General features: G+C 42.3%; 1 protein-coding gene across 2 annotated transcripts in view; it reads left to right on the top strand.

The window, feature by feature from the left end:
• Positions 1–141: 141 nt before the first annotated feature.
• The window catches only part of Htr7 (5-hydroxytryptamine receptor 7), an 84,694-nt gene continuing 63,338 nt past the window's right edge, over positions 142–21,497 (top strand). For both annotated transcript variants that reach the window (XM_055613877.1, XM_055613878.1), the window contains exon 1: positions 142–774. In XM_055613877.1, the coding sequence (XP_055469852.1) occupies positions 227–774 (548 nt within the window). In that variant the 5' untranslated portion in view covers positions 142–226. The remainder of the gene's footprint in view (positions 775–21,497) is intronic.

Consider the following 21,497-nt stretch of genomic DNA (forward strand, 5'->3'; position numbering starts at 1 on the left):
CCCGCGGGGAGTCCTCGCCCACGCGTCACCCGCCGCGGCCGCGGGGACCCTGGGACGTGCGGGGTCGCGAGGCCGAGCCGGGCGCCCCCCAGCGGCCGGCGCCGGCCCCCATGGCTGGGCCGCGCGGAGCCGAGCGGGCAAGGTGAATCCAGCCCCGGGGCGGGCAGCCGGGCAGCCGGAGCGCTTGGCGGGGGCGCCGGCTCCATGGGCAGCGGCGCTGGGCACGATGATGGACGTTAACAGCAGCGGCCGCCCCGACCTCTACGGCCATCTCCGCTCGCTCATCCTGCCGGAGGTGGGGCGCGGGCTGCAGGACCTGAGCCCCGACGGTGGCGTCCGCCCGGTAGTGAGCTCCTGGATGCCGCACCTGCTGAGCGGCTTCCCGGAGGTGACGGCTAGCCCCGCGCCCACCTGGGACGCGCCCCCGGACAATGTCTCCGGCTGCTGGGAGCAGATCAACTATGGCAGAGTCGAGAAAGTTGTGATCGGCTCCATCCTGACGCTCATCACGCTGCTGACGATCGCGGGCAACTGCCTGGTGGTGATCTCGGTGTGCTTCGTCAAGAAGCTCCGCCAGCCCTCCAACTACCTGATTGTGTCCCTGGCGCTGGCTGACCTCTCGGTGGCCGTGGCGGTCATGCCTTTCGTTAGTGTCACCGACCTCATCGGGGGCAAGTGGATCTTTGGCCACTTCTTCTGCAACGTCTTCATCGCCATGGATGTCATGTGCTGCACGGCCTCTATCATGACCCTGTGCGTGATCAGCATCGACAGGTAAGGGCCGGTCAGCCCCGTCCCAGGCTCCGCTTGGGGATGTGCTGGGCTCGGAGCCCGCGCCAGCCTTTCCTGGGAGGATCAAGCCAGACTTCGCCGCGGGATGAAGGGCTGAGCTTAAAATACAACCCCACACCCATCACCCCTACACCAATCAAGCAACTTCAAGCTCAGGCTAAGCATACCTTTAAAAAGAAACCTGGAAATATTTCTGGTGTAGTGTAGCGATGGTTCTAAGACCAGAGTTTTTTTAAGCACACTAGCAATTCCACCAGGGGGTCCCGTTGCTTGTATTTTGTTTTCTTGGGTTTTTTTTTTTTTTTGGGTGGGGGGGAGAAATTGGTTTGATGCTCTCTAGCTTGACAAGCCATTGCTGTGACCCATAAAATCATTTCTCTCTTTAAGAAATCAGTCAGGAGGGAAAAAGGCACCGTGCTCCCCAGATTTTAGGAGCTACTCTGAAGGATGAAGAAAGGCCCTTGAATGGTCTTAGTATTGGGCTCTTAAATCCTGCACTCTTAACGAATGCTAATTCTGAATCTTGTTCTCGTGGAAGTCTGGTTTCAGTGTTTGGCCATGCTGTTAGTCTCCTGCAAGCTTACCGACTGGAGCCTTACTCCTGTCTGAAAGGTTGGTTCTAGTCTTTCGTCATATTCCTTGGGAATCTAGGAATATAATCTCGAGAACTCCCGGTGGAGTAATTGAAGCACCAGAGGTTGACCATCTGTCAGGGATGGTGGGGAAAGAGAGAGAGAGAGAGAGAAAAAAAAAATGCTGCTTTAGTTCTCGTGGTGGAGTAGGAGAATCCCCGGAGTTTCTTCAGACTCTAAGAACACAGAAATCTGAGGTGGAGCAGGTCTTTGGCCTTAGGCCTATGCAAATGACAACTTGAAGTATGGTTTCAATACTCCTTGGCTACAGAACAATTCTGTTTCATTGGAAACTGAAATATTAAGCCTTAACATACACACTTGGAATTCTGCTGTGATTTCACACCGGCACAGGACTATATGCCCTGTTGTGTTGAATGATACCAAGACATAGTTGCTCATTTTCTTAGCAGACCCGCAGAACCTTTAAATGTGGAGCCCTTTCAGCATGGGGAGAATAAGTGAGGCTTCTGCATTTAAAATGACAGCGCCTCAGAGGGCGCCCTGGCGCGTAACTGAGATTTCCGCCGGGTTTTTCCCCTTGAAAACATTGCTGTGTGTGCTTTGTTATGTTAGAAATGTTCTACTTCGCTGCTTGACCAGACTTTGTAATTACTAAATAAAGGGGACAATAGGAAAGGAAATGCTTGTCAAGAAAAAGAAACATTGTAGTTGTATTTAGGTAGTGATTTTGATTTTTTTTTTCTTTTGAAAAAAGGATCCTGCCACTTTATGTGTCATGACAGGAGCTTCTGAAAGCAAACACGGAATTATTTTAAGTGTGGAGCATGAACTGCCTATGTGAGAATATTGGCACCAAACTTGGCAGCTGAAGTTCTGAATTACTGTAGTTAAAAAAAAATGACAAAAAACATATGTATTTACAGTCTGGCTGTGACAACAGGAATTTGGAGAGTGCTCTCAGTATATATAATAAGTGTATCCATGAGTTACATGCATAGACACCAACTGCTCAGCCAACCAGAACAGTTCTTCCATGAATGGAGACCTTGTAAGCGGACCCGAGTGTAATAAAACAAATATCAATTCATGCTGCAAGCGATGCCTTTATAACCCCTTCTTCATCTCAGAATTTGGAAAAATGATCAACAGCATATTGTGCTAACTTGTCAGCCTGTGCCTCCATTGCTGTGGGCACATCCAGGGTCGGCTGAGCTCACCCTGCAGTTCCTATAGGGGGGAACTGCACATTCCATGTGCAGTTGAGTACCAGGAGGGACGCCCTGAATGCAGTTTAGAGGTTAATTCATCTTGGCGGGATTCTCAGGTTTTCGCTAACTATATCCTTGTGATTGTTAGAAATTGTGGCAACGCAGGTACATCTTGTATCTTCTGTTTCTCCCAAGAATTGACCCATTGGTAATTTTTCCCTCAATGGAATTTTATATCTGCGTACTATTTCTTTTTATAAAATAAAGAGCTGATAAAATTGGCAGAGGTATTGATTTTTCTCAGAAGAATCTCCAGAGCTAGAAGTTGGAAGAAGATGCATTTATTAGTAAGGTGAATTAGTTCAGGAAAAAGTAGTTTCTTCAGCTGTACTGTAGAACATGCCAGTTAACACAAAATATACCATCAAAACAATTTATTCTTCTTCTGTTTCCTGAGTAACTGAAGCAGGTGGCATTACTGGTCTTTTTAGCTCTCACCACACTAACCTGGCCAAAGTGAAACCTGAAATTTTTCTTCACCATGTCCTATAACGGTGGGCTCTTCTCCCAGTTGTTTCTGATGCAAAAGCATTTTGTACCCCATAGGTCTCAATATTCCCATCCAGCACCTCTTTTAGAGAATGACTCACGTTCATTAAAAAAAAAAATAGCAACTATTAGATTAGAAAACTCTTTTTCCATCCCATTCCTCTCAGAGACTTGGATTTGGATCAGTGCATCTACTTTGGTCTGTCTTTGGCTTTTCATCTCTACTAGGTCAATTTCAGCCTTCCATTTTTAAGAACTCCCCATTTTGGGGCTTATTTCCTTCTCTAGGTTTTATACTGCTTCCTGGTTACACTAAAAGAACAGTATCCACACCATGTTTTCTTCTCTACTGTTCGTTACATGACTTCTAGATCACCAAGGCAGCTGTAGTATTCAAATTCAGCCTTCTAGTTTCATTTGTCCACCCCCATTCATTTCCTATGAAGAACCTAGACTGGTCATTATTATTATTATTATTAACATAGATTTATTTTAAAAAGTGATAAAGAACTCCTGAAAATGAGATTCCAGGGAAGAAACACTCTAATCTTTGAAAAAATATAATCTTAGTTAAGATAAAGTTGGACATAATAAACTACATCTTTTTTTCCTCTTTATTATTATTATTATTAATTACACTTTATTCATTTTGTATCCCCCCATAAGCCCCTCCCTCCTCCCCTCCCAATCCCACCCTACCTCCCCTTTCTGCATGCATGCTCCTCCCCACGTCCACTGATAGGGGAGGTCCTCCTCTCCTTCCTTCTGATCTTAGTCTATCAGATCACATCAGAAATGGCTGCATTGTCTTCTTCTGTGGCCTGGTAAGGCTGCTCCCCCCTCAGGGGGAGGTGATCAAAGAGCAGGCCAATCATTTTATGCCAGAGGCAGTCCCTCTTCCCATCACTATGTAAGCCACTTGGACACTAAACTGCCATGGGCTACATCTGTGCAGGGGTTCTAGGTTATCTCCATGAATAGTCCTTGGTTGGAGCATGAGTCTTTGGGAAGTTCCCAGTGTTCAAATTTTCTTGTTCTGTTGCTCTCCTTGTGGAGTTCCTGTCCTCTCCAGCTCTTGCTATTTCCCACTTCTTACATAAAATTCCATTCACTCTGCCCACCAGTTGGCCATCAGGCTCAGCATCTGTTTTGAAAGTCTGCAGGGAAGAGGCTTTCAGATGCCCTCTGTGGCAGGTTCCTAGGTTGTTTCCTGTTTTCTTCTTCTTCTGATGTCCAAACTACATGTTTTTTTTTTTTTTTTTCTGTTGAAAGTTTTACTATGTAGCTCAGGCTGGACTTGAACTCATAATCCTCCTGCCTTCACTTTCCAAATGTTGGGTTACATCCATGAACTGACAATTGGCTGAGCATAGATCTTAAATATCCAACCCAACTCATGTGATCAACATCACAGGAAAGACACAGTTTTGCCGTCCTGCAAAGCTCCCTGTGCCCTTCTCAGAAAGTTTCCTGTATAAAGCCAAAGCCAAGGATGGCCTCAGAGTTGCTGTGTAGTCCCAGAGTGGCCTGGAAATCCTGACCCCCCGCTTCTACCTTCCAAGTGCTTGGACTGTGGATGTGTGCCACCACACCCAGCTTCAAATTACTTAACATAAGAGCTTTAAAACGTGCAGGATAGACTTCATTTGTTGCTTTTGGAGCTTATACAAGAAATATAAATATTAAAAAGGTAGCTGGGTGATAGTGGTGCATATCTTTAGTCCCAGTACTCGGCAGGCAGAGGGAGGAGGATCTTTAAGAATTCGGGGCCAGCTTGGTCTACAGTTCCAGGAGAGCTAGGCTAAACAGAGAAACCCTGTTTTGAAAAAACTGAAAGAAAAAAAAAGATACAGAAGTTTAAGAAAGTACAGAGGCTTGATGTACATCCAGCTCAGGAGAGAGGTTATCTCTGGTAGGTGCCATTCAGAATCAGTATCCATCAGTTTTATTAAGATTTTGAAAAATGCTTTGGAGGCAGATACAATCTTATTTGTATAGCTTCTCATACATCTGAAATGTATTTTAAAATTTACCTTTTGAAATTCCTATAGAGCAGTGCACAACCTATATGTAGAGCTTGGTAATTTACTGAGTCAAGTTATAGTCAACAGTATAAGAAATTTTATGGTCTTTATAGTCAACAGTGTAAAAAAACACAACAGTGTCAACCTCACAAAAGTCTCCCCCTTCCCTTTTTTCTTCACAAAATGCATTGTAACCTCTATTAGGCACTCAGGAGAGAATAAATGAAGAGTAAATTGTTCTGTCGTTTTCATAAGGAAGCCAATGACATCATCATAACATGGTTTTACTTGACTAGAACTTTTAAAATGGTAGAACTGGAGTTGTATAGTATATGCTCTTTTTTTTTTGTTGGTTTTTGTTTGTGACAGGTATGAGTATATAGCTTTGGCTGGCCCAGTCCACCTGCTCCAGCTTTCCCAGTGCTGGGATGATAGGCTTGTCCTTCATGCCCAGCTCCAGCACACACTCCTTTTGTCCTCCTTCTTCTGCTCCTCATAATGTCCATAAGATTAATCCATAGTTTTAGCCTATTAGTGATTCATTTATTTTTATTTCTGAGTTGTTTCTCGTTGTACAATGATGCACTCATTTGTTATTAGTATATATATATATTATATAAATTGAATTTCTAGTTTCTGCTATTATGTATGAAGTTGCTCAAAATGATGATTGTTCATCAAGTCACTTTGTGAACCTTGTATTAGTTACTTTTTTATTGCCAGGGTAAAACACCATGACCAAGGCAACCCATAGAAGGAAGGGCTTATTTGGGCTTATGGTTTCAGAAGACTAAGAGCTCATCACTTCATGGCAAGGAAGCATGGGAGCAGGCAGGCATAGTGGCTGAAGCAGCAAGCTGTCTCACTTCCTGAACCATGAACAGGAAGCAGAGAAAGCAAACCTGGAATAATGAGAGTCTTTAAGTTCTCAAAGCCCACCTCTAGTAGTAGACTTCTTCCAACAAAGCTACACCTCCCAAGCCTCCCCAAACAGTGCTTCCAGCTGGGACCAATAATTCATCTGCTCAAGTCTATCTATTAAAGGATGAGCTATAGATAACTTTTTATTATTGTGACAAAATATCTGGTAGCAAGCAACTTAAGGTCGAGTAGGTTTGTTTTGGCTTATAGCTTGAGGGTGTCGTTCATCACAGAGCGGAAGGCATGGGGACGTAAAGCAACTATTTACGTCATTTTCACAGTCAGGAAGTAGAGGAAAATGAGTAACGGTCGTATTACTTTCCCTTTGTAATTCAGTCCAGGACACCAGTTCATGATACAGTGTTCCCCACATTGATGGTGGGTCTTCCCTTTTCAGTTACACCTTTCTGGAAACATTTTCACAGACACACTCAGAGGTGATGCTAAATTCAATCAAGTTGGCAGTGAAGATAACCATAAAGAACTCCTTTCTAACTCATCATCCAAGCATATTACTTAAATTATAACATTCTACTACTAAAGCCTAACTTTCATCTTAATACAAACTGCATTTAATCCATCTCTAAAAAAGTCTTCATAGACTTAACAGTTCTAACACTGTTCAGAAGTCCAAAGTGTGTTCTGAAACTCAAAGGAATGGCTTAACTATGATGGCCTATGAACAACAACCAGCACTACAAAAACCTCAACCACCTCTGCATCTGCTTTCAGTATACAGTGTCAGAGAGTCAACATTCACATGCCAAAAGGGAGGAATGGGAGGATAGTAAGGACCAGAATCAGAACAAGGATCAGACCAAAACAAGACTGAAATGATTCAGGGCAAACACCAAACCCTGTAGTTCCATATCTACCATTTGGGACTCATGACAGAATCACCTGGGCTCAAACTGCCTTGTGTAGTTCTGCTGTACATAGCACATACAGGTTTTCAGTTTGGGTCTGGGGAGAGGAGGTCAGCTCCCCTCTGTGATTTTTAGCTTTCCTTGGTTGATGTCCCATGTCTCTGGCATCTCTAAAGCTCTAGAATCTCTCTTTCAACTTTAGCTTCACATTCCTAACTTAATGAAATTGTCTCTTAGGCTTTCATGTGTGGAATCCAGCTTTACTACACATTGCCTGGCCTCATTTGCTTTCTAGAACCTTAGTGAAAGCCCATGAGACTCCATTCCCTCCTATATCTCTCATGCCTGAAAAATCAGTATCATGGATAAGACAGTGCCTCTTGAGATGTAGCTTGGACCCCTGGGACTTTAACTGCAGCACTTCTTGAATGCTTTTGAGGCTGACCCTGGGGAAACATCTCGATAGATAGCCATTTTGGAACAGAAAATCCTTTCTCTGTCCAGTCTCTGACCTTTTACATGTATTTTCACTATTACAATGCATTATTCAACGGATGGGGTCTTGCCCGCAGAGCACTTTTCTATTATCCTAGTGCAGAGTGAGAGTTTTCCCACTGTGGAGCTAACCACTTCAAAAATTACAGCTTATTTTCAGCACCCTCCCTTTTCTCTACTTTCAGCTCTCTTATGCCTCTTTCCTCACCAGACCGCACATACATTTTTCATATATTTCTGCTTCATTTGTTCTCTTTCACTGCAGAACCTGGATAAGGGCAGTAACTGATAACCGTGTATCAGTCTGTTAGTTATCCTGTCTTGAATTTCCCCTAGCAAACAAATTAGTCGATTATTTAAAAACGCATCCTCATTCACATTCTCGTACATGGGCAGAATGCCACCAGATTCTCTGCAACATGAATGACCTCCAGCCTAGGTCCTGATAGAATCCTTGTTCCACTCTGAAACCTCATGAATGGAAGCATCCGCTGTCCACAGTTCTCTTAGCATTCTGGTCTTCCAGACTTTTCCTGGAATGGTTCACTGAGCTCTATTTACAGCATCTAAATGGAGGGCTTCTGTGGCTTGAAGCTCCATACTCTTCCATTCTCCTCTGCAGAGGAGTCCTAAGTGCCCAGGTCAAATTTATCATGGCAACAGTTGCACTCTTGCTATCAACTTTTTTGTTACTGTGACCAAATTACCCCCCCCCCCAATTTTTTTTTAAAGGAGAATTGCTTTATTTTCAGACGAAGTCTTTCATTAAACCAGGAGCCCACCAACTGGCTGGTCAGCAAGCCCAGGGGATCCACTTTCCCCTGCTTCCTTAGCATTAGGATTACAGACACAGGCTATTACACCTGGCTTAAAAAAAATACCTAGGTCCTGGGGGTCTGAACTCAGATCCTCAGATTTGTTTAAAAAGCATCTGATCAAGCCATCTCCCAAGTCCTGAGCATGGGTTTAGTTCGAGGGGATAAAATTCACTGCAGAGTGAAAATCATGTTCACAGTGTCATGATGCAGCTGATGGTCTATGTTCAGTCAGGAAACAGAGGTGAACTCTGGTTGCTCAGCTTACCTTTTAGTCTCTTCCTTCCTTCCCTCCCTCTCTCCCTCCCTCCCTTTCTTCTTTCCTTCCTTTTTTAATTCTCTGTGTAGACTTGGCTGTCTTGGACTCACTTTGTAAATTAGGCTGGCCTTGAACACAAAAGCAATCCACCTGCCTCTGCCTCCCTGAGTTCTGGGACTACAGGTATGTACCCTGCTTACGTTTTTTAAATTTTATTTTTATTTTTTATTAAGTCCAGCATACTAGCTCATGATATGATGCTGATTGCATTCAGGGGATCTTTCTTTTTCAGTGAAACTTTTCCAGAAACACTTTCTTGACACAACCAGAGAATGGTTCCATGGTGATTTTAAATCCAATCAAGTTGACAGTGAAGGCGGGCTATCACAAGCTGTCCCCAAAAGCTGCTGAAGTGCCACGACTGGCAGATACCCCTTTCTAGGATGCAGCTTTCCCAGGATTTCAGCTCAGAGATTTGGGTGTTCTCAGTGACTTCTCCCGCTGGCTGACTTATATTTTAGTCTCTTGAGAACTGCAAGACTGTCAAAACTCCCACTGAAAACTTTTAGAATGGGAGCGTTCCTGCTTCTTAGCCTCTCGCTCCAGAAAGCTTCCTTGGCTCCAGAATTCAGCAAATGTCTTGAGTGGAATGCCAGATTAGTGCTCGCCTGGTTTTCTGGTCCTCCCTTCCCTTCCCACTGGGATCTTGGCCTCGCAAGTCTCTAATTTTTGTCTCTCTGGTCCCAGAAGATTGACAAAAGCTCTCCTGGTGTTTTTGACTCTTAAAAGCATCTCACTGTGTAGGCTCTTTCCTGGATCCTTGGCCCTTTAGGCCTGACCCAGTTTTGGTTAATGAGCCAAAGGCATTTTAGCCTACCTTCCTGTCTTCTGTAGTGTTTTTAGTCCTGGAGACCTAGTGTTGTAACAGCTCAGTGATACCTATAAGAAGAGATGTGTATGCTTTGTGTTGTAGCAAGCTTTTTATAGTTGCTTTAAGTGGAAACGTTGGTCAGAAACATCTGAAAACCTCATTACAGCTAGAAGTGAATGTGTGCCTGAAATAGTTCAAACATACAAATATAGAAATGGCATCATGTAAATTTCTTGCTTAAAATCCATCATTGGCTTTTCATTTCATTTAGGATAAAATTAAAATTCTTTTAGCATATCTACAAGGACCTTGAATTGTCCCTGTCTCACTCCTCCACATTCTGTAGAATATTATGTCTTACTCTCTACATTCTGGTCATATTGATCTCTTGTTTATTTATTTTCTTTTCTCCACAATACCAAAGGCTTTCCTATATCATGACAAGCCATTAAGTAATATCCAAGTCATGTTGCATAACAACATTTAAAATGTTTTTAACCTTTATTTTTATTTTCTGTAAGTGTGTGTCTGCCCATGTGTATGCCTGTACATAGTACGTGTGTTGAATAACTTGGGACTGCAGCTGTGAGATACCATGTGGCTGCTTGGAACTGAACCTGGGTCTTCTGGAAAAGCAACTAATGCCCTTAATCCTTGAGCCATCTATCCATCCCCCCATAACAACATTTCAGTCAGAGATGGACTGCATATGCAATTTTAGTCTCATAAAATTATAACATCACTTAGTTATAATTTGGGCGAATAATGTGTTTTCCATAATGATAAAATTGATGGTTAATGTGTTCCTCAGAATGTATCTCCAGTCTCTGCTGTTAAGCAATGCTTACCTGTGTTTGTTAAACTGATTTCATATTTGAGGTTCTGTTCACTAATGGGTGATTTTGTTTTGCTCTGCTTTTTTATTAGTGAGGTAGGATCTTGCAACACGGCTTGGTCTGCGTTTGAACTGGTGATCTACATGCTTCAGTCCCTCAAGTGCTGAAACTGGATGCATGTCCTACCATGTTGCACAATAGTTAACTTGGATATTAAGTTAGGAAGCTTAAAAGTGTTCACCCTTCCAGATGATCGATAATTAAAATGTCTGAAAAAAATACTGAATGTTGGCAAGAATGAGGAGCAAAGAGAACTTTCATATGTTAGCAGTGTAGCGGTGGACTGGTCAGCCATGGAGCGTGTTTTTCTGTTGTCCTGTGTTACTGGCAGCACAGGTACTCCATGCCTCTGTTACTTCACTGCAAGCGTATATGAGAGAGACTTGTCTATCAAAAGCATTCTATAAAAATGTTTATAGTACTCGCCAACTTAAAACTCCCGAGCTTGAGATGAACAGTACACATATGTGTCAATGATAGAATGAGCAAATAAATTGTGATTCGTGTATATGGATAAATTGACTATAAATCAGAACTGCTTAGAGAGCTTTACTAGAGCACACAGTGCCAATTAAATAAAATCTTAGGCGTCTTATGATTTTCACAATTAATATTGTAGGGTCCCATATATAATGATGACCAGAAGGAGAAAAGAACAAAGGAATATGTGATTCCATGCACAAGAAAAGTAAGAAATAGACAACATTGTGTAGGGCTGTGTATTACTGGTAAGTTAAACAAGGAGGGATGGTAGCTAAGCAGAACAAGAATAATTATCCTTTCTAGCTGGGAAAGAGATTATGATCCAAGTGACATGCTTCTGGGATACTGCAGTGCTCTCTTTCTTGACAGGCGTTGTAATTAGAGCTTGAATTTATTGTTAAAGCATCCATATATATTTTAGGCATTTTTCCTAGCACAAACACATCACTTTTGTAGCAAAAGAAACAAAAAGTGTTTATTTGATGACAACTTGTGAAGTACATTTGGCTCTCTTTCCAATACATGATTAGTCTGAGCAGATGCAGTGATTGTTTAAGTACCGTCAGCAGTCCCGTGAGTCCAGGTCCGCATGTGGGGGCAGGGGGGTCATCCTTGGGTTGTTCACAGTTACAGGAAGTCATCTGGTGCTTTTCCAAGAGCCACCGTGTTTAGTTCTGACTGGTGTCTGGCTCAAGTCTTGTTTCCTTGCCAGGTACTATGACTCATAGCCTTCGATGATCTGAGTTCTGCTGTTGGCTTTTGTTCTGCTGTGATCAGCAGTGCAGGGGCATTCTGGCCTCTCCAGATCGCCTTTCTCTTCGAAGGAAGTTCTCAACTGTCATTAATTCGCAGCTTGTACATACATTTTAAGAACTGTCAGAACCTTCTTGCTCTGAGAGAGAAGAGACAGAATCCTCTGTTCTTTTGGGAGGTAACACTTCCCACAAGCAGCTTTAATTTTCTTTGCATGTTAGCCAACAGGATTGCTTTTTTTGTTCAGAGACCACTTCGACATTCCAAATCTCCTCACACACTCCCTGCAGCATTGTGAAGTGATCGTTCTTAGCCCCACGTGCTGTTAGAGTAATCAAGGGATCAGAGATCACAGGTGACTAGTCTAACTATATATGGTTTATACAGATAGAATAATGGTTCAAACCAGTTCAAGCAATGCATATTTATATGTTTGTATACATTTTATATATAAACATGTTATTTATGTTATATATATATATAAACATGTTATATATATATAAACATGATATATATATATATATATATATATATATAAACATATGTATTTGTGGAAAATAATAGAAAAAATATTTGTGGAATATAATAGAAGTTGCTATATGGGCCAGTGGTGTGGGTAAATCTTGTCTTAGATCACAGTCAAATGTAGAATTAGACTGGTGATGGAAATACCAGAAAGTATCGCAGGCAAAGGAAAAGCACTCATGAATGGAGGTTGTAACTTAGCACGTGAGTGAGCTCAGAGGAGGAGCAGGGAGGGCTTCCAAGCGAAGGGCTATCAGGGAAGATGCTTAAGTCAGTAAGACTTTACCCCTTGTTGCTGATTCTGCGCGTGCCCTCCCCAGTCTCTAGTCTCTCCTTCCTCTTTAGTTATGGAAATACTCCACCCCACCCAAGCTCTGACTCCCTAGAATAAAGACTATTTCCTAGCTTCTCTCGATAGGAAGTAGGTGTGGCCCAGGAGATGCTAAGAGAAGTATGAATGTTCTGGCTTTCTTATAACTTCCCCCACCTCTTTCTGTCTTCTCTCCCTTCTTGTTGCCTAGAATAGGAAGCCAGTGACAAGAGGTCTGGTCACTTTTGTCCATGGCCATGCTTTAGAAGGAGGAGGAGGAGAATGAAGGAAGGGTGTCTTGGCTCCCAGATTAAGAAATACTGGAGTCCTTGAATTCTTCCTAATAATCAGTTACCACTGTGCTGTCTATTATGTGGTTTAACTTATTTTGAACCACTAAATCTAACTACCGATTTCTTCCCCAAATTGATCATCCTTTTTACAAATGTTTTCACATTTCTTCACATCTCAGTGTAGATGTGACATCTTACTTTGTAAATATTTCAGATATAACCTACCATTTTGTGAATGTTCTTAATGTTACTTAAGTTTATAGACACATAACAATAACCAATAATACCTCATTGAATCTTCTTAGCATACTTGCAAAGTGTATTTATTGAGTATATCTTTACTATATATTTATTTTATTACACATTTATAATGTATTATATATATTTATTGAGCGCATTTATTGAGCGTATCTTCTGAATAAAAGTGAACATGACATATAGGACCACTTTCAAGACTGATCTGTAGGTGAGGGTGCTGAGGACACTCAGACACATTGCACGTAGCAAGAGCTGTTTGAATCCAAAGGTCATTTGATTCTTTGACCTCAGATGTATCTGTTGCCTACTATGTGACATGTTAGGCATCCCTGGAATCCCCAGACTTAGATCACTCTGCACTTTTTCTGTCTTGCAGTCACTTCAGTTTGTAATTAAAGCTATGATGAATTCATGATTCATGGGCTTATCTGTCCAATCTACATGGCAGGAGCTGGGTTAGTCTGGCTAGAAATTGCATTTCTAGTTCCCAGCAGAATCTCTGGGAGATAGCGAGTGCTCAGTTGTCTTTATGGGTTGACTGAAGGAAAGAGGGAAGGAGGCCGTGAAGAAGGAAGAAATGGTATTTCTGATTTCTGAATCCACGTTATCTGGGCCTAATTCCTTATTCTATAGAACATTCCCCTTGGTTAAAGTGGAATTTACTTGGGAAAGCAAATTAGGATGAAAGAGATTGTGTGGTGAGAACAGAGAAAAGTGTAGGCAGCAACAATGCCAAGGAATGGTCCTCCCCAAGGCATTGTAAGCTGTGAGTCACTTATGGCTGTCTGCACCTGTGGAACACAGACATTGACAAGTTGCCAGTAATGTGAAAGGTTTAGCAGCTGAAAGCCAGAGATGACTTTTACCATCATTGCTGCAGATCAGGATAAAAATGCAAACAGAATTAAATGAAAACTGCAAAGCTTTTTCTTTCAGAGAATCAACACATTTTCAACTAAGCTCACAAATCTCACAAAGAAAGTAATAGGTGTTAGGTGAGGGCAGTAGGTGAGGGGAATGCCTGAGCAGAGAGAGCATCTGGGAGTAGAAATACCATTTATTGTGTGTGTACTGTATACCAGGACCATTGACAGGAGATTTACATGATTCATTTTATGTAATTCCATTTAATGATTCTGATTATTTTTATAAGGAACTCAAACTCTTCTAAGGTGAGGGAGAGAAATTCAATATCTAACCATCGTGGGTAAATATTTTTTCCCTAGGGATACACAGAAAGAAAGAAGCAATTGTAAGGTGTCTGTGTGTCTGTGCTCTGACATCTGGTCTTTTGAGCTTTCTGCAGGTCCTTTGGTATTGGCATTGTGAGCATGATATGTTAACCCGTCAACCACAGAGCATTTTCTCTTCCCTTTCAGACAAGATGATGAAGATATTAAGAACAACCATAATGATAATATTAGCAAATTTCTTAATGTTATATCTGAAATCCTTTGGGCCAGCTGGATGTATTTCAGAGTTCTGAAGTTTTTTTGGAGTTTAGAAATGCAATTCAGTGAATGTATATTGCAAAGCGGCTGTGACAGTTAATTATGAGTCATCTTGATTATATTAAGAGATATCCACGTAAATGCTAAAAGACTTTTTTCTGGTTTTTTTTTTTTTTTTCATTTGTTGGAGAAAACTAAAGTCCGAAAAATTAGTAACATCAGTTCATGTTATATATTGCAGCCACAAAGGCTAACTGGCAACTTAGTTGGAAAAAATTTTTCTTTTCCAAGTACACCTTTGTACAAATTCCTAGACCCTGTAAACATGACTGTGTGTCGTAAAAGGGTCAGGGTAGGTGAAGGTAGCAGGTGGAATCAAGATTTCCAGCCAGTTGACCTGAAGGTCGAGAGATTCTCCTGGATTGCCTGGTCACACCAATATAGTCATAAGGTTCTTTAAATAGGAAAGAGGAGGGAAGAGAGTTAAGAAAACGAGGTGAGGCGATGGTGTAGCAGTTACAGTAGTATTCAGTGGGAGGGGACCCAAGCCACCACTGCTAGCCTTGAAGGTGGAAGGGACCACATACCGAGGGAGGGGAGTAACTTCTAGACGTCAGAAAAGATGAAGAGGAAATAGGTTCCTCCTGAGTCTTGAAAGGACTGCAGCCATCTCAGTGTTAGCCAAGGAAGGTGCATTTCACACTTATGACCCAAATAACTATTTAACAATAATTCCTTGTTGCTGTTGGGTGCTAAGTTTGCGGCAGTGGGGAACCGGATACAATCAGTGTAAAAGAAAGATCTGATTTCGGAGCTTTTGGGTGTCAGGTTCCTAGCTAAGAATCAATTGTGGGGATGAAATTAGTTTTAACTCGCAGTTAACGTGCTGCTGCACTGACTTAACCCTTTCAGGAGCCCCGTGTGAAGGGGCTTTCGTTAGTTCCGTCTTACGGTAGAGAAATCCAGGTCTAGAGGTTAGCAAACATTCCTAAGGTCACACAACTAGGGAAGGCAAGCCTGGGACTTGAAGCCGTTGGTGTTTTGGTTCGGTGAGGGGGTGCCAATACTAGGGATGTAATCTAGGCTCTTGTGCATATGAGTCTGAATTGTATGCCTGGTCCTTTGGTAAGATACAAGATGCTTATCTATAAAATTGGTAATACTAAAGCTTCATTTTGCAGGTTTTGATAAACTGGGTGGCATGTGGAAAATTGTTTACACAGTTTGAGTCAGTCAGCTTGGAGAAGAGTTTAGGCCAGAACAGTTAAGTTGAACCAGCCAGCCAGAGTTCAGAAAGAGCAAGAAAGGCTTTAGAATGGCTCTCATCTCAAACACTCATCTGAGGAAATAAAAACAACATTTATACACACACACACACACACACACACATAGAGACAGAGGCAGACAAACAGACACACACAGAAAAATGAGGTGGGGAGGGCCCAGAAGACTGGAAGGAAAGTTGAAAGATTGAATAAGAAAGCTAGAGGGGATGTATTTAATAAGCAAATCTTTCTCCCTTGCTTACTAGGCATTTGAGGATACAAAGCCGAATAGAGGCACAGACCCCATATTCCAGTGCTATCTAGCAGAGAGTTTCAGGATTATTTTATTCACATATTAGAAACTTAGGAGCTTGAAAAACATTCATATTATAGTACCATTAATTCCTGTGCGGTATGACTTTTCTTGAAGGAGTTATGAATAATTTAGTTTCTGGTTGCGAACAACTGGGATGGTTTTAACTCTATCATTAAAATCCAGGTATCAATAAAAGCTGGGAGGTTCACTGAAAGGCTTTTGCAGTGGTTCAGGAAAGAGATATGTGTAGTTTGAAATGCGTTTGGGATAGCGAAAATGCAGACAAGTAGGGATATCCCAGATGTATCTTTAATTGCCATGGTAGGTCTTGCTGATGGGCTGGATATGAGAGCTCATTATTCTTGTGATTTTAGCTCAAGAAATTCAAGAGACGGTGATGCTGCTGTGTGTGACAGTAGTAGATTCAGTGATCAAAGACAAAGTCGTATTTGAAATGATAAAATTGTATGAGCAGACATTTGAATGTACAACCCTAGAATTCCAGGCCAGTGACACACACAGATTTGGGCACTGTGCTGGCTAGTTTTAAAATGCCTCAACCGTGTTCACCCGTGGGCAAGCCTGTGGTTCATGTCCTTGATTGATGATACATGTGGGTGAGTCCAGTTCACTATGGGTGATGCTACATATGGGCTGTTTGTCCTAGGGGCTGTAAGAAGGCAGGTTAAGCAAGCTGTGGGGAGCAATTCAGGAAGCAGCACTCCTTCATGACCTCTGCACAGCTCCTGTCCCCAGGTTCCTGCCTTGAGTTCCTGCTCTGACTTCTATAGATGATAGACTACAAGCTATACAAAGAAACAACCCCTTTCTGCCTCAAATTGCTTATTGTCATGGTGTTTTATCACAGCAATAGAGACCTCACTACGATAGGTGTCACAGTAGTGATTTTTAGATAGAGAGAGACGGAGAGAGACACACACACTGAGAGAGAGAGACAGACCGACACACATACACACAGATAACAGTCATAATATCAAGCCTCTGGGAGATAAAGTCGTTTGAAGCCAAGAGAAAAGGAGCCAGCAAAGTTTAGGAAGGGATGGTCAGTAGGATATGAGAAATGCCTGGGTTGTACTGTGGAAATTAAAGGGAGGATGTTTTGGGAAAGATGGAATGTAATCAGTTCGTGCACTTGGAGGTCACTGGTGATCTTGACAAAGGTAGTTTCAGGAAGTGCTGGCAGTGGGGTCCAGGAGATGCAGGTGACTGAGAATGGAGGAAAGCAGTAGAAAGAACCATTAGCAACAGCATTTCCAAGAAGTTTATCCATCAGGCACCCATTGAGGAACCCAAATTCCAACCCTGTGTCTGCTTCAAATTGCTTAGGCACATGTCTTGAGTTCCATTAGAACAGGTAAGGACTTCAACAATATTCACTTCTACCTCCCAAGTCTCACTGAGTTCTGTGCACACAGTAGGTACTCAGTCATTTTAGTTGCATGAATGGATGACTTTAGGAGTATCTGGAATAGAAATACCTTAGACTTGAGACTCCATCTCATATCTTAAGTCTCACATATACCAGCTGAGATGCAAATATATTCCTGAATGAAAAAATGAGTCTGATAAATCAGGTTGTAGAGTAGGGAAGCTGCCGGTAGGAACACTCAGAGATGGGAAATGTCCAGACCAAGGTTCCTGGAGCAATGGGTATGACCCAAGCCTGGAGGCTCAGGTAAAAGAGCTCTGTTGAGCTGGGAGGCTGTAGGCTCTTCTAACCTTGACTGGTTCCCCAATTGTAACTTTATATGTCATCCTTTAATTTTAAACCCAATTTTTTGCAATTATATCTCCATAAAAGTAGTGTGACTTACTGAGATAAAATCAATAAGGAGGTTAGCCAAGCATCTGACTCTTAAGAAACATCCACTCGTGATCAACATTGCGCTAAGGACTTAGGTTCTCCAGTCAGGACATCTGGGATTAGACAGTTGCCTGAATCTGAGGACTCAGTGATGCCTTTGTGACTCTCCTTTTATTATAAAAGGGATACACAAACAACAAGGAGAGCAACAGAACAAAAAAATCTGGGCATAGGGGTCTTTTCTGAGACTGATACTCCAAACAAGGACCATGCATGGAGATAACCTAGAACCCCTGCACAGATGTAGCCCATGGCAGCTCAGTCTCCAAGTGTGTACCTAGTAAGGGGAACAAGGGCTGTCTCTGACATGAACTCAGTGGATGGCTCTTTGATTACCTCCCCCTGAAAGGGGAACAGCCTCTACCAGGCCACAGAGGAAGACAACACAGCCAGTCCTGATGAGACCTGATAGGCTAGGGTCAGAGGGAAGGGGAGGAGGACCTCCCCTATCAGTGGGCTTGGGGAGGGCATTGGAGGAGATGAGGGAGGGAAGATGGGATTGGGAGGGAATGTTGGAGGGGGCTACAGCCAGGATACAAAGTGAATAAACTGTAATTAATAGAAAAATAAACAAATTTAAAAAGATTTATCTAAATGAAAAGCCTACGGGGGTAGTGGTTGTTGGGATGCTGTCCTGGGGTGGATGTTTCTCCCAGGCTTTCCTATGGTAGTACAGCAAGCTTCATTTTCTACCATCCTCATACAAGATTGTGGCTTTATATTTCTGTGTTCTTCCTCTTTCTTTATCAAGTCGCAAGACCCTTGGTGGTGTTTTGTTTTTCTCCTAGCTCCTATTGGCATTTGGAAGGTATTTGATACACACTCGCTGGATTTGTGAATGATTAAATAAGTAAAAAGTCAAGTAAGCTAATAGTGACTATTTAATAAACTTTTGAGTGTGAAACATGTAGCCAGGGGTAAATGAAAAAATGTGGAAGCCACACCATCGATGATGACCCAGTTTGGACTTGTTGGTCCTGTTTTCTTCCCTTCATCACAGCTGCCAGCAGCATTTGTCTATAACTTTGAAAGCACAGTTGTGCTTCATATGATTTATGAAGACACTGCTGATTTTATTCCCAAGATGTTCTGTCAGCAAGGTCTTCCTGTAAGGGCAGTCAGTGTAATGGGGTTTTACCTGCATAGCTCATTACATGAACATCCCCAGAAGCCTTCCTGGGTTAGCTTCTAGGCCTCAGAGACACAGTGGAAATAGTACAGCAGGAACCATAGCATAGATCTTTTCAATATGTCTTCACAACATGGGAAATCAAATGGTGAACTCATTTTATCTTCAGAACCTTCCTAAACACATTGCTCACTTGGCTGAACTGCAGACATTTTTTTTTTTTTAAATATGTGTGCTAGCTCATGTCTCCTATTCTGACAAATTTCTTGGAGACTGGTCTCTTTCTCTTCAGATGTCTCACTTGTATACAGGCTTGTGATATGCTGTGAAATGGTCCTAAGTTCTTTCTATCCAGTGTGGACAGCCCTTTAAAAGTATGACTTTGTTGCCTTCCCGCGTGGGTTGTGGGCTCGGCCTTAGAAACTGCTTTAGCTAATAGAATTTTCACAAACATGATGTGACTTGAAAAAGCGCCCATTTTTCCAGTTGCTGCTTTGGGGACTCTGTGATACTAGTTACCTTGAGAAAAACCCCAGGTTGGATATAAGACCCATAGCTTGCTTTTTTTTTTTTGGATGCTTGTTGCCCATTACATGAATGAGGTTATCATAAATTATTCAGACACCAGAAGATCTACCACCTGACCACAGACATGTAAGAAAACCCAGCTGAGATGAATCAGACCTGCCTGGACCAAAAAAGTGAGCTGAATAAATAGCAGGCGTTGAAGCCACAGATTTTACAATGCTTTCTTACTCTGCAAGAGCTAATTAATGAATTTACTCTCCTGTCTCCTGAATTTATGTTCCCATATGGATTTGTTCATATTATGGCACAATGCCCGTTATACGAGCCAGATGGGTAAGTTTAGGGTGTGTGTCTCTAGAAGCCCTTGGGTACTCCAATGACTGGAGCAGTGCCTGCAGGAGAAAAAACAAACAAACAATCAAAAATAAATAAACAGACTAAAACAAAACAGGCCTATGTAAGTCCAAGTCCTATGCCAGGCACAAACATCCACTCTAGAAATGTAAATAAATATAGGAAAATAAAAACCGGATAAATACTTTTTTAATTATTTTTTTTATTTATTACAATTTATTTATTTGGTATCCTAGCTGTAGCCTCTTCCTTCACCCTCTCCCAATCCTGCCCTCCCTCCCTCTTCTCTACCCATGCCCCTCCCCTAGACCACTAACATGGGAGGTCCTTCTCTCCTTCCCTCTAACCCTAGCCTATCAGGTCTCCTCAGCACTGTCTCCATTGACTTCCTCTGTGGCCTGGTAAAGATGCACTCCCCACCCCACCCCCAGGGGGAAGTGATTAAAGAACCAGCCACTGAGTTCATGTCAGAGACAGCCCCTGTTCCCCTATCTGGGAACCCACTTCAACACTGAGCTGCCATGGGCTACACCTGTGCAGGGGTTCTAGGTTATCTCCATGCATGGTCCTTGGTTGGAGTATCAGTCTCAGAAAAGTCCGCTGAACCCAGATGTTTTGGATCTGTTGCTCTCCTCATGGAGCTCCTGTCCCCTCCAGGTCTTTCAACCTTTGCTTTCTTTCATAAGATTCCCTACATTCTGCCCAAAGTTTGCCTATGAGTCTCAGTATCTGCTTTAGATGCATTTCTTTTTCATTCATGTAATGGGCAACAAGCATGAAAAAAAAAAAGCAAGCTATGAGTCTCTTATCCAACCTGGGGTTTTTCCCAAGGTAACTAGATTCACAGAGTCCCCAAAGCAGCAACTGGAGAAATGGGCGCTTTTTCAAGTCACATCATGTTTGTGAAAATTCTATTAGCTAAAGCAGTTTCTTTCTTTTTTTCTTTTAATATTTTCTTTTTTAAAATTTAATTTTATTTTTTCTTATCAGTTACATTTTATTAACTGTATCCCAGCCGTGTCCCGATCCCTCATTCCCTCCCAATTCCATCCTCCCTTCCTCATCTCCACCGTGACCCTTTCCAAGTTCACTGATAGGGGGGGACCTCCTCCCCATTCATCCGATCCTGTTTTATCAGGTATCTTCAGGACTGGCTTCGAAGCCTTCCTCTGTGGCCTAACAGGACTGCTCCTCCCTTGGGGGGTGGGGAGGTCAAAGAGCCAGTCATTGAGTTCTTGTTAGAAATAGTCTTTGTTCCCCTGACTATGGGAAACCAATTGGTTACTGAGCTATCACAGGCTACATCTGAGCAGAGGTTCTAGGTTATATCCATACATGGTCCTTGGTTGAATGACAGTCTCTGAGAAGACCCTGTGCCCAGATATATGGTCCTTGTGGAGCTCCTATCCTTTCCCCATCATACTAACTCCCCTTCTTTCATATGATTCCCTATACTCTGCCGAAGATTTGGTCATGAGTCTTTGTATCTGCTTTGAAAACACTGCTAGTTAGAGTCTTTCAGATGCGCTCAGTAGACTCCTGTCATACGTTCAATGCACATCCCATCTGTCTTTCTAAACAAGGATTGATCATCTTACCCCATGTCCGCTCTCTTGATAATCTTTTTTAGGTGTATAGATTTCATTATGTTTGTC

Source organism: Psammomys obesus, unplaced genomic scaffold (assembly GCF_907164565.1).
Source record: "Psammomys obesus unplaced genomic scaffold, mPsaObe1.curated_primary_1811, whole genome shotgun sequence".
Taxonomy (NCBI): Eukaryota; Metazoa; Chordata; class Mammalia; order Rodentia; family Muridae; genus Psammomys; species Psammomys obesus.